The sequence below is a fragment of the Pseudorca crassidens genome, chromosome 13 (assembly GCF_039906515.1).
Source record: "Pseudorca crassidens isolate mPseCra1 chromosome 13, mPseCra1.hap1, whole genome shotgun sequence".
NCBI classification, from domain to species: Eukaryota; Metazoa; Chordata; class Mammalia; order Artiodactyla; family Delphinidae; genus Pseudorca; species Pseudorca crassidens.
Window position 1 is genome coordinate 35,233,644 of NC_090308.1, and position 14,634 is coordinate 35,248,277.

The window sequence follows — 14,634 nt, forward strand, 5'->3', positions numbered from 1 at the left end:
CTCTGTATTTTTTTTTTGGTTTTGGAGGGAAATAGGTTTTTGAAAACACCCTGCTGGTGTTTACAGTTGAGAAATTATATTATGACACTATTGGTCTAAATAAAAGTAGACTGCATTGCTTATGCAAAGGCATTAAACAGTTAAAATATTTAAAATACACCTAGATTTGACTGCACATTGTCTTCCTTCAGAGATTAAATTGATTCCATAGTTAACTGTGGCTAAATCTAAATACTTATAAACTTAATTCTAAGAAATACATCTCTTCAAGCTACTTCACACACTAAGATTCCTTTTTTTGATATGTAAAACATCTGCAATACCAACAAAAAGGGAAGTAGAATGAACTAAAGGCCATTTAAAATGAAACAATTCCTCAAATACAAAGCTTATATAGTTCTATGTGTATACTTGAGACATTTCAATACCAGTAAAAAACATACAAACACACACATCCTTCAGCAAGCCAATATTTTAATACACAATATTAACTGCTATATAAAAAGTGCTTTCACGATCTGTTACCACCTAAAATAATACATCTTATAATTTTCAAAAATGTGTTCTTTGACTTCTAACCTCTGCTCTTCTTTAGAATTACCTGTGAGGGGGAGAAAATGAAGATTCATATTATACCTATGCCAAATAAAACACAATTCCTCAAAAAAAGTTGAAAAGTCCTATGTGTATAGTATGCAAGTCTCTGAATTTATAAAACCCAATTTGGAATGTGATTAGGGAATCTTTTGCCTTATAAACGGTTTTAGACTTCTCTAAAATAGTGTAATTCTCTCAAAGAATGTGAAACATGCCTAGATTCTCAAAATCTGGTTTTATAATAGTCACTTCTAGATGTTAATTTCTTCAACTGTGCCAAAAGTGTACAGATTAATGGCTCCCAACTTGAGGTTTATAGACAATTTAGCAATTCGGGGAGTTAAGGAATGTTCCAAAACTTGAAAATCCTATTATGAATCAGGCATTTAACAACTATAAAGCAATACAAATCCACTGCAACACCAAATTTCTTGTATTTAGGCTGGAATTATATCAGAGACCAAGACTAGTCATCTCAAGCTGAAAAGCTTGTTAGGTAGATAATTTTTAAGATAATTTTTAATCTCATTTTAAACAAAATGAGATCTTAAGTTGTAAAAGACAAGGAACATTAGAGACCAGAATATATCCAAAAATATTGTAAAGAACTTACCTACTTTTAGGTAAGTACACATATAAATTCATTAATAAAAACAAACCAACCCTAAATTTAAGACACACACATACACTCTTCAAGTTCTTAAGCCTTGCTTTACCTGCAGAAAGCACTTATATCAACTTTAATAGTACAGAAACTTGTTGAAATGTTTATAGTTGTAAGAGAATTTAAAGCCCCTTAAAAAATGCCACGGCATGCCCATTTCTAGGCTTCCACAGAAGTCACCAAATAGGTTTATACCCTAGGCCAGTACTTCTCTGTTCTACAAGAAGTTAGTATAGGGACTGCAATGTACTCAAATGAATTTACAAAATTCTAAGTATATTATACACCCAAATTTACAAAATACTAAATTAAACAGAGTTCAACAAATTACTGGTATATTTCTCATAAACTTTCATAACTTTACATATCTATAGTTATATAAAGACGTTACCGTTGTGGGAAGTTGGATAAAAGGTACAGTGGAACTCTATACTATTTTTGCACCTTCTGTGAGTCTATAATTATTTCAAAAATATTAAATGTTAAACAAAAAAAGCCTATAAAGAGGTAAACTGTCAAAAATAAGTCTCTCTCACACATCATCCTCCAGTCAACCATGTGCCAATTTCTTGCATATTCTTACAGAAACAAGCTCTCTATACGTAACATTATGACTATTCAAGGAGGTATAGTATGTTAGGTTATATAAACTTATCTGACCCCAGAAGCCTTTTATATTGGGGCATCTATTAACATCAAGTGAAAATAATCTTGGGAACATATATGGAAAAAACTCTGGAACATATGGAAAAAATCTTGGGAACATATATGGAAAAGACATCATACTATTACATTATACAGAAATATCAGTAAGAAGCAATCTTCTCTGCTTATATAAGCAATATGATTCAGAAGTCACTCAAATCTCAAAACAAATGTAGAAAAATCATTAGGTAAACTTAAAATGATCAAGAAGAAAATTTTGATAAATTTCAAGGTAATAAACCTTCTCAGCTATATATAGGCTACTACATATCCTACAGATTAGCAGTCAAACACTTATTTTCCCCTAAATGGCAATAAGGCAATGGCCATGAATCTTTCCATCAGAAATCCATAATATACATAATAAAAAAAACCATAACTCTGTAATTAAAACCCGTGAAAAGCCAAGCATCAACTCAGTCAACAAAACTGAATAAGGAATCTAAACCAGGCAGAGGTGACGAACTAGGTGGTGTTTTAAGGCAACTGTGCTCAAGAAAAGAAATTCAGATCTTACCTTTGCTGCAGCCAGTACATGCTCCTTTTTAATGACTCCACACTTATTCTCACAAGCATTTGTCCGAGCCTCTTCTGCTAATCGATGAACAAAGAGTAAACAGTTCAGATGCACCTTTAAAGAGAAAATGCAAAAGGATTTTTAAGCTCAAACACTGATGTTTTGAAATAATGACTTTTAAAAAGAATATCCCCAGGCTTCCCTGGTGGCACAGTGGTTAAGAATCCACCTGCCAATGTAGGGGACACGGGTTCGAGCCCTGGTCTGGGAAGATCCCACATGCCGCGGAGCAACAAAGCCTATGAGCCATGACTACTGAGCCTGCACTCTAGAGCCCACGAGCCACAACTACTGAGCCCACGCACTGCATCTACTGAAGCCCACGTGCTCTAGAGACCGTGTTCCGCAACAAGCCACCGCAATGAGGAGCCCACGTACCGCAACAAAGAGTAGCCCCCGCTCGCGGCAACTAGAGAAAGCCGCGCGCAGCTATGAAGACCCAACACAGCCAAAAATAATAAATAAGTAAAAATAAACAAATTTATAAGAAAAATAAAAAGAATATCCCCAATTTTAATGCTGTACTATTTACTACTGCGATTACATCAATTAACCTTTATTTAAAGTAACAGAATTCACTTTAATATATGTCCATCTTAAGATTCCATAAAAAGAGACTTAGTTATTACAATACATGAAACAAGTCTATGTAAAGCTGACCAAAGGCCATAGACAATAACATTACTCTAAAGGATCATTATATCAAAACATAGGTAGGTCTCTATTAAGAAAAAATATTCCTGTTACCCATTCCAACTAAATTTAAGTTTCTAATGTAATTTAAAATTTCCCCCAAATTAAAAAAACATATCAAATATTGTATTTAAAGCTAGTCATCTCTCATTCTACAATCCAAGGTATAAAGATTTTGTAACCAGATATTTAATTTGAAATATCTAATTAAAAACATGTTAAGAATTGAAATTTTAAAACTTTATTGCATTTATATACAAAGGTCAAGTTACTTGGCTTCCAACATCAAAATAATCGTATCTACTATTAATAATCTTAAAATTTCTTAAAAAGTAGCCTTAAACTACATAAAATAAGCAGACAATACAAAATTCCAAAGTCCACAAAGAACTGTAGTTATATAAGATATTAGCATTGTGGGAAGCTGCAAAAAAGGTAAGGGGAATTCTCTACTATTTTTGCCACTTCTTGTGAACAAATAGGTATTTCAAAATACAAAGCAAAAAGTCTGCAAAAGGATAGACTGACAAAAGTAAGTCGCTCTTCCACATCATCCCCCAGTAAACTATGGTTGCCAGCTTCTTGCATATTCTTATAGAAACAACTTCTACATATTAGCAAAACATATACATATACCATAATATATATGTACATATATCATTATTTAACCTCACTATTTCAATATGTACATTTTGCTAAATATTTTACTCAAAATTCACTACCCTAACACAAAAGGGCTACTCATTCTATATGCATATATATATAGCTTGAAAACAGTCAAAGTAGAGCTCGAACCCAAGCAACAGAGAATGTAAAGTGAGTTGCAGTCCTATCTCATTTCTCCCTCTAGCATCACATCTACTGCTCTTTTATTTAAATTACTGGTAACATCTCTATCCATTGCTTCTGCCATGTGCCTGAATTCACTACCAATCTAGGTCCAATTAGATAGTCTCTTTAACATATAATTTATTTGATAATTTATATAATAGTACACACTCTTTGCAGTGAGAATTAATTAATACATAACACTTGGCAGAAGCAAGAAACTAAAATCCTGCAGACTATGGAATGAAAACCACATTCACAGAAAGAGAGACAAAATGAAAAGGGAGAGGGCTATGTACCACATGAAGGAACAAGATAAAACCCCAGAAAAACAATTAAATGAAGTGGAGATAGGCAACCTTCCAAAAAAGAATTCAGAATAATGATAGTGAAGATGAGCCAGGACCTCGGAAAAAGAATGAAGGAAAAGACTGAGAAGATGCAAGAAATGTTTAACAAAGGTTTAGAAGAATTAAAGAACAAACACCTAGAAGAATTAAAGAACAAACACACAGAGATGAACACCATAACTGAAATGAAAAATACACTAGAAGGAATAGATACCAGAATAATTGAGGCAGAAGAACAGATAAGTGACCTGGAAAAAGAATGGTGGAATTCAATGTCATGGAACAGAATAAAGAAAAAAAAATGAAGACAGCCTAAGAGACCTCTGGGACAACATTAAACACACCAACATTCACACTATAGGGGTTCAAGAAGGAGAAGAGAGAGAGGAAGGACCCAAGAAAATATTTGAAGAGATTATACTGGAAAACTTCCCTAACATGGAAAAGGAAATAGTCACCCAAATCCAGGAAGCACAGAGACTCCCAGGCAGGATAAACCCAAGAAGAAACATGCTGAGACACACAGTAATCAAACTGACACAAATTAAAGACAACGAAAAATTATTAAAGGCAACAAGGGAAAAACAACAAATAATATGCAAGGGAACTCCCATAAGGTTAACAGCTGATTTCTCAGCAGAAACTCAACAAGCCAGAAGAGAGTGGCACAATATATTTAAAGTGATGAAAGGGAAAAAGAAAAAGCTACAACCAAGATTACTCTACCCAGCAAGGATCTCATTCAGATTCGATGGAGAAGTTAAAAGCTTTACAGAAAAGCGAAAGCTAAGAGAATTCAGCACCACCAAACCAGCTCTATAACAAATGCTAAAGGAGCTTCTCTAAGTGGAAACACAAGAGAAGAAAAGGACCAAAAAAAAAAAAAACTCAAAACAATTAAGAAAATGGTAATAGGAACATACATATCAATAATTACCTTAACTATAAATGGATTAAATGCTCCAACCAAAAGACACAGGCTCGCTGAATAGATACAAAAACAAGACCCATATATATACTGTCTACAAGAGACCCACTTCAGACCTAGAGACACAAACAGACTGAAAGGGAGGTGACAGAAAAAGGTATTACATGCAAATGGAAATCAAAAGAAAGCTGGAGTAGCAATTCTCAGATAAAACAGACTTTAAAATAAAGAATGTTGCAAGAGACAAGGAAGGACACTACATAATGATCAAGAGATCAATCCAAGAAGATATAACAATTATAAATATATATGCACCCAACACAGGAGCACCTCAATACATAAGGCAACTGCTAACAGCTATAAAAGAGGAAGTCGACAGTAACACAATAATAGTGGGGGACTTTAACACCTCACCTACACCAATGGACAGATCATCCAGACAGAAAATTAATAAGGAAACACAAGCTTTAAATGACACAACAGACCAACCAGATTAAATTGATATTTATAAGAATATTTATCATATTTATAATAAATAAACTGATATTTATTCCATCCAAAAACAGCATATTACACTTTCTTCTCAAGTGCACATGGAACATTCTCCAGGATACATCACATCTTGGGTCACAAATCAAGCCTCAGCAAATTTAAGAAAATTGAAATCATATCAAGCATCCTTTACGACCACCACACTATGAGATTAGAAATCAATTACAGGGGAAAAAACATAAAAAACACAAACACATGGAGACTAAACACATGGAGACTAAACACATGGAGACCAGACAGAATATGTTACTAAATAACCAACAGGTCACTAAATAAATCAAAGAGGAAAGCAAAAAATACCTAGAGACAAATGACAACAAAAAGATGACGATCTAAAACCTATGGGATGCAGCAAAAGCAGTTCTAAGAGGGAAGTTTATAGCTATAGAAGCCTACCTCAGGAAACACGAAAATTCTCAAATAAACAATCTAACCTTATACCTAAAGGAACTAGAGAAAGAAGAACAAACAAAACCCAAAGTTAGTAGGAGGAAAGAAATTATAAAGATCAGAGCAGAAATAAATGAAATAGAAACAAAGAAAACAATAACAAAGATCAATAAAACTAAAAGCTGGTTCTTTGAGAAGATAAACAAAATTGATAAACCTTTAGCCAGACTCATCAAGAGGGAGAGGACTCAAATCAGTAAAATTAGAAATGAACAAGAAGTTACAACAGACACCATGGAAATACAAAGCATCCTAAGAGACTACTGCAAGCAAATCTATGCCAATAAAATGGAAAACATGGAAGAAATGGACAAATTCTTAGAAAGGTATAATCTTCCAAGATTGAACCAGGAAGAAACAGAAAATATAAACAGACCCACCACAAGTAATGAAATTGAAACTGTGATTAAATATCTTCCAACAAACAAAAGTCCAGGACCAGATGGCTTCACAGGTGAATTCTAACCAACATTTAGAGAAGAGCTAACACCCATCCTTCTCAAAATCTTCCAAAAAACTGCACAGGAAGGAAGACTCCCAGACTCATTCTACGAGGCCACCATCACCCTGATACCAAAACCAGACAAAGATACGACAAAAAAGGAAAATTACAGACCAATACCACTGATGAATATAGATGCAAATATCCTAGCAAACAGAATCCAACAACACATTAAAAGGATCATATACCATGATCAAGTGGGATTTATCCCAGAGATGCAAGAATTCTTCAATAAAAAAATCAATGTGATACACCATATTAACAAATTGAAGAATAAAAACCATATGATCATCTCAAAAGACGCAGAAAAAGCTTCTGACGAAATTCAACATCCATTTATAATAAACACTCTCCAGAAAGTGGGCATAGAGGGAACCTACCTCAACATCATAAAGGCCATATATGACAAACCCACAGCAAACATCATTCTCAACAGTGAAAAACTGAAACCATTTCCTCTAAGATCAGGAACAAGACAAGGTTGTCCACTCTCACCACAATTATTCAACATAGTTTTGGAATTTTTAACCACAGCAATCAGAGAAGAAAAAGAAATAAAAGGAACCCAAATCGGAAAAGAAGAAGGAAAGCTGTCACTGTTTGCAGATGACATGATACTATACATAGAGAATCCTAAAGATGCTACCAGAAAACTACTAGAGCTAATCAATGCATTTGGTAAAGTTGCAGGATACAAAATTAATGCACAGAAATCTCTTGCATTCCTATACACTAACAACAAAAGATCAGAAAGAGAAATTAAGGAAACAATCCCCTTCACCATTGCAACAAAAAGAATAAAATACCTAGGAATAAAGCTACCTAAGGAGGTAAAAAATCTGTCCTCAGAAAACTGTAAGACACAAATGAAAGAAATCAAAGATGACACAAACAGATGGGGAGATATACCATGTTCTTAGATTGGAAGAATCAATATTGTGAAAATGACTATACTACCCAAAGCAATCTACAGATTCGATGCAATCCTTATCAAATTACCAATGGCATTTTTTTTTTTTTTTTTTTTACAGAACTAGAACAAAGAATCTTAAAATGTGTATGGAGACACAAAAGAGCCCGAATAGCCACAGCAATCCTGAGGGAAAAAAATGGAGGTGGAGGAATTAGACTCCCTGACTTCACACTATACTACAAAGCTACAGTAATCAAGACAATATGGTACTGAAACAAAAAGAGAAATACAGATCAAGGGAACAGGATACAAAGCCCAGAGATAAACCCACGCACCTATGGTCAACTAATCTATGACAAAGGAGGCAAGGAGATACAATGGAGAAAAAACAGTCTCTTCAATAAGTGGTGCTGGGAAAACTGGACAGCTACATGTAAAAGAATGAAATTAGAACACTCCCTAACACTATACACAAAAATAAACTCAAAATGGATTAAAGACCTAAATGTAATACCAGACAGTATAAAACTCTTAGAGGAGGGCTTCCCTGGTGGCGCAGTGGTTGAGAGTCCGCCTGCCGATGCAGGGGACATGGGTTTGTGCCCCAGTCTGGGAAGATCCCACGTGCCGCGGAGCAGATGGGCCCGTGTGCCATGGCCGCTGAGCCTGCGCGTCCGGAGCCTGTACTCCACAACGGGAGAGGCCACAGAAGTGAGAGGCCCGCAAACCGGAAAGAAAAAAGAAAAAAACTCTTAGAGGAAACCATAGGAAGAACACCCTTTGACATAAATCAAAGCAAGATCTTTTCTGACCCACCTCCTAGAGTAATGGAAATCAAAACAATAACAAACAAATGGGACCTAATGAAACTTAAAAGCTTTTGCACAGCAAAGGAAACTATAAACAAGATGAAAAGACAACCCTCAGAATGGGAGAAAATACTTGCAAACGAATCAACGGCCAAAGGATTAATCTCCAAAATATATAAACAGCTCATGCAGCTCAATATTAAAAAAACCAGCAACCCAATCAAAAAATGGGCAGTAGGGCTTCCCTGGTGGCACAGTGGTTGAGAGTCCGCCTGCCGATGCAGGGGACATGGGTTCGTGCCCCGGTCTGGGAAGATCCCACATGCCATGGAGCAGCTGGGCCTGCGAGCCATGGCCACTGAGCCTGCACGTCTGGAACCTGTGCTCCACAACGGGAGAGGCCACAACAGTGAGAGGCCCGCGTACCGCAAAAAAATTTAAAAAAGTTTTAAAATGGGCAGTAGACCTAAATAGACATCTCTCCAAAGAAGAGAAACAGATGGCCAAGAGGCACATGAAAAGATGCTCAACATCACTAATTATTAGAGAAATGCAAATCAAAACCACAATGAGGTATCACCTCACACCAGTTAGAATGGGCATCATCAGAAAATCTACAAACAACAAATGTTGGAGAGGGTGTAAAGAAAAGGGAACCCTCTTGCATTGTTGGTGGGAATGCAAATTGATACAGCCACTATGGAGAACAGTATGGAGGTTTCGTAAAAACTAAAAATAGAATTACGATATGACCGAGCAATCTCACTACTGGGCATATACCCAGAGAAAATCATAATTCAAAAAGACACATGCACCCCAATGTTCATTGCAGCACTGTTTAAAACAGACAGGTCATGGAAGCAACCTAAATGCCACCAACAGACGAATGGATAAAGAAGATGTGGTACATATATACAATGGAATACTACCCAGCCATCAAAGGGAACGAAACTGGGTCATCTGTGGAGACGTGGATGGAACTAGAGACTGTCATACAGAATGAGGTAAGTCAGAAAGAGAAGAACAAATATTGTATATTAACGCATATATTTGGAATCTAGAAAAATAGTACAGATGAACCAGTTTCCAAGGCAGAAATAGAGACAGATGTAGAGAACAAATGTATGGACACCAAGGGGGGAAAGCGGGGGCGGGGATGAATTGGGAGATTGGGATTGATATATATACACTAATATGTATAAAACTGATAGCTAATAAGAACTTGCTGTATAAAAAAATAAAATTAAAGAAAAACACACAATACTTAACTCTCCCCAACAGTTCACCAAATGTTTAATAACTAATAAATTTGGTGCTTTAAATTATTATGCAGAAATCTTTAGTGGATTGTTATAGATGTTTAAGAATATTTTAGTGATATTTGGGGCAAGCAGAGGAATTTGGGGATTTAAATTTAACATGATAAAGAACCTATGGAAGAAGATATTCTTTTGGTACTTTTTTGATGCACTGTCTTGTTTAATTCTCACAAGAACTCTGAGCTAAATCACCCAATCCTGATTCTTTACATTATACCATGTCATTCAAAATTTCTTTAAACTTCCAATGATATATACCATTTCCTTCTGCAACAAAAGTACTCCATGGAAACATGGCTCAATTTCCTCCGTTAATCTGTATTTTCTACTTCTAAAGCTAAATATCTTCCAGATGCCTCATGAAAAATTCCAAATTCCTTAATACTAAACCCCACTTGACTAGGCTTTTCTAATTTCATCTCTCCCCTTTCCCAACTTTCAGTTCTATACTAGGTCTTTTGAACTTCTTTCAGTATTCAAATACAAGTTTGCCTACAGCCATGCTACTGGTTTACAGACTTCTCTAAAAAGCCCAATTCCTCCCAATATGTAAGGTTATATAGATCCATGGCACCCTGAACTTCTTATCACTACACATACTACATACACTAGGCAGCAATTTCTCACCTGTCTTCTTCAATGTACTATAAGGGCTAAACCATGTCTATCTTCCCAGACATTATATCCCCAGTGACCTTTAGCCCATGGCCCAATATGAAGTAGGTAGTCAATTATTACTGCATGAACAGAAGATCCATCCATACCTCCCCAAATTAGGCAAAAAAATTTTTTAGCCAATCCCAAATAAACCACACTCTGTTTTGAGGCTTGAGTCCTTTACTCTTCATGGGCATGAACCATAGATACTGAATTAATATTACTTTTTTTTAATGTCAGAATTTTTTTTAAAACAACCTATTTATCTGTAATAAAACAGTTAATTGAGTGGTGTCACTCAAGGGCACTAAGGTTTAAATTAAAAGGGTCAGAACAGAAGCAAATTTTATGGTTTAAGCTAGACATTCAATCCTGAAAGCCATTCCATCAAGAACTTACACTTTGGAAAAATAAAAAATCAGCTTGCTTGAAAGGTAAACCAAAAGATAATTTACAAAGAGGTATCCATTTGACAGTCTCAGGTGACCAAAAGACTGGGCCAGCCTGACTTCCTCCCCACTTCCTCACAGCACTTCTGAGTTTTACATAAACTGTAAGTACCCAGATATTTGCACAATATTCCTTAGTGATAAATCTAAAAACTGAGTCACAAGAAAGCCGAACAATGTGAGATTAACGTACACTCATCAGTATTGGCCCTGGTGATATACAATCAAATAAGTCATAAAATAAAACAACAATAAAAAGCCAGTGCAGAAGAATATGAAGTAACACAAGGAGGTTATAAGTAAAATGTTAGAAACATCAATCCACATATAGTCATCATCACTCCCAACTTTAATTGTACACTCAGAATGTTCAAGGTATTATGCTAAACACCAGGAATACAATAAGTTCCCAATTCAAAGTTCCCAGTCCCATGGGAGAATGAAACCTAATTAAAGACAAATGTGTGACAGTAGATGATACTGGAAGGTAAGGTTGATGCTTTCTAAGACCATGAAAGAAGGCTTCACCGAATAATAGGCATTTGAACTGAATTTTGAAATAACTGAAGTATGAGAAGCGGAGTGGAGTGAGGACATCTTCAAACAGAAGAAATATCTTATGCAAAGACATCATAAAAGTATATTAGTTCTGTGTTAAAGATAATGGAAGACACAAAAGGAGATATGTGTGGTCCCTTCGCCTCAAGAAGCTGCATACCGCACTGGGAGACAACACTGACATATAAAACTTAGAGAATAGTGTCAGGGTCCTAGTAGCTAAACTGTATGATGTGCACTCTTACAGCTATCAAAGTTCAGGAAAAAAAACAGACTACCTTAATTGTAGAGAAGTTTATGGATGATGTGGGGCACCTGCTGAGTAAGATAATTAAGTACCAATGGCAAGCAGAAAACCATAAGTAAAGAAACCAGAGTGATGCATGGCATATACAAGATGGTGAAGGAGAAATAATGAAAGCCAAAGACAAGCATACAATCTAGTAATAGACAGTAGCATAAAGAACTTCCATTCCCCTACCACTGCAAATGCTTAGAATCTCACCTCCCCTTCTTTCCTGTACCACCTGGATCCCACTCCACAATAGAGTCCTCCTGTCCAGGGATCACTTGGGGCAGGCAAGTGTGGATGCGGGAGGAATCTGACTACTTGAGAAATTTCTGTCCAACAATCTACACGAGCTGGTAGTCTCCTAGATTCTAGAGCAGGTACATTTCCTCCCCCCTCCATTTATTGAGAGAACCCCAGCACCAGTGAAAACTTCAGAATAAATTACCTAAATTTCTTTTGAAAATCAATTTCACTTTAATACAGTTCACTTGTGCCACCTTAATCACCACCTGGGGGGAAGGAGGGTAATAAAACAGTATATATTGTCTTTTCTTATAGGGTCTAAAAAAGGAACAAGAAAGGACAGGAGATATTAGAAGGGCTACTTTTCCAAGAAAAAAAAAAGTTGTTTTGGCTCAGAGAAAGGAAAAGTGAAGACAATTCTATAGTAATTTATTAAAATAGAAACCCTAAAATTAGGGGAGGCAATAGAGAGCTGGCAGAGGCTGTAGAGAAAAGAGGTGGGGCAGGGGGGAGGGGGACAATGTAGCTTAAGAAGAGATGGAATGATGTATTGTGAAGCCACCCTCCATGCCATATATCCCTATTATCCACAATTCTTTATCCTTGATCTCAGGGAAATTAGGTGCCCACCTGTAGTGTCTCCTTTACTCAAAGAGCTCTTGTAACAAACCACAGGAGGTGCCTCCTATGGTTTAAACCTAGGGAAACAGTGTTCATTCTGCTAGAGGGATATATATTCCAGGCATTCAACATAAAAACTCTTAATTTATTTCAAAACAGAAATATTACACCGTGGTTTGGTTGTGGTTATTTATCATGTGAGCATTATGCTGCAGTTACTGAGTCAGATAAACTTTTAATGGTTGGGCTTGAAAACTAAACTAACAGGTGTTCTATTTGTCTAGGAAAACGAATTCACATTTGGGAGCATACTACTTACAAATAAACTTTTGGATCAGGGTTCTTTAGTAAATAAGCTAAAGTAGAGGAAATAGGGCAATATATTTGTTTAACAACGTAAAAAGAAGGGGAAGAAAGGAAGGCAAGGAGAAAGGCACTTTTGAAAGGCATGTCAGTAATGCCTTTTACAATATTTAAATAAAAATAACCCAGCCTGAATTCCAAAACCTATTTTTTTAAAATGTATCTTTCGAACCTTTGCAAGTTACACTAAGCACAGTACCAGACTGTGCTCCTTAATAGCGATATTGAAAAACTATAAACAGGAACTTAACGTTAGTTTTCTCCTTAAATTGATGTGGCTAATAGCCTCCTGTAAAAAAAGGTCAGGATATCTACATTTCAGAGGGCCCCAAAACAACTCAGCATCAGGAATACTAACTGATATGCCAGGCCGGGGCAAACCCGCCCAGGTGTTGCTGCGAACACCTCAAACGTAGGCCTGAAAGCTAGATTGGCTGGGGGCGGCAAAATAAAGGCTGGGGGTTATTTCCCCTGTCTCCGCCCCACTTCCAGTCCTAGAAGGGACAAAATCTCACCAGTAGGTCGCTATTTGTCTCCAGACGGAGGTGAGGCTTCCGTTGCTTGAAGACGCGCTTTAGAAAACCGCGGGGAGCCTTCCGCTTTATCAGCTTCTTCTGCGAGACTGTGGTCGAGAGCGCCATCCTCTCCCTCCGGCTCGGGCACCAGCCACCTAAGCTTCCTAGGTCCTCCCTGCGCCGCACTGCAGCTCACGCCCGCGGGGACACCGAGAACCCCAACTCCGACGCTTCTACAGGCCCTGAGACCAGGCCAGAACGTTTGAATCCGCCGCCAATTGAGCGCGCCTGGCGCCCGGTAGTGACGTCAGCACGCTCAAGCCCCGCCCCTCCCGCGGCGCCTGGCTGTTGATGGAACACACCCTCGGTGGGCACACCGTGACGTCATAGACGGGCGAACATTGCGGCTTTAGCCTTTAGCACCAGCTCTTTGAAACAATTTCTCCAGTGTTCGATAGAGACGTTGGGAAATTGTGGAAAATGTTGGTATGCCAAAGCAGCCACACTTACTGTCCCAGCTTTCATTCTCTACTGAGCCTAATACCAATGAAAGAAAAAGTAGATGAATAGAAAGAACTCTATGATGTTTCATCAGGATTCTTGAAGAAACAATGGCTTCCTAGCAAGGCATGATTTTCTGATATTAATAGCTAACGTTTTTCACTTTTACGTAATTTTATGTTATCTTATCTGAGGTCTTTTCATGATTCAAGCTTTTCTTTACAAATGCTGCTCCCTTTAATTTTAAGGCCCCTACATTTAACCTTGCAGTAACTTCTGTTGTAGTTTAAATGCTACCTCATTGAATCCTTCTTTCCAAGCAATTAACTCTTCCATCTTCTGTGCTGTCCCTGTAAGTGGTTCTCAGACGTCATCGTGCATCACCTGAAGCACCACCCCTTGGTTTCTTGGTTCAGTAGGTCTCAATGGGACTTGAGAATTTGCATTTCTAACAAGTACTCAAGACATGTTGGAACACTGTTAGTCTGACCACTCTGATATCACTGTGATGTTATTTGTAATTACCTCTAATACTAATGCTGTAGAAG

General features: G+C 37.0%; 1 protein-coding gene across 2 annotated transcripts; it reads right to left on the minus strand.

The window, feature by feature from the left end:
- Window positions 1-457: 457 nt before the first annotated feature.
- On the minus strand, window positions 458-13,886 carry CENPW (centromere protein W). 2 transcript variants are annotated; one of them, XM_067702940.1, is made up of 3 exons: window positions 13,586-13,886; window positions 2,484-2,597; window positions 458-601 (listed from the first exon to the last, which is right to left on the minus strand). In XM_067702940.1, the coding sequence occupies exons 1-3, from the start codon at window positions 13,709-13,711 to the stop codon at window positions 575-577; spliced, it is 267 nt and encodes an 88-aa protein (XP_067559041.1). In that variant the 5' UTR covers window positions 13,712-13,886; the 3' UTR covers window positions 458-574. The 2 variants fall into 2 exon arrangements, with proteins under 2 accessions (XP_067559041.1, XP_067559042.1); XM_067702941.1 differs by lacking the exon at window positions 458-601 and having other exon boundaries at window positions 2,480-2,557.
- Between the last annotated feature and the right edge of the window lie 748 nt (window positions 13,887-14,634).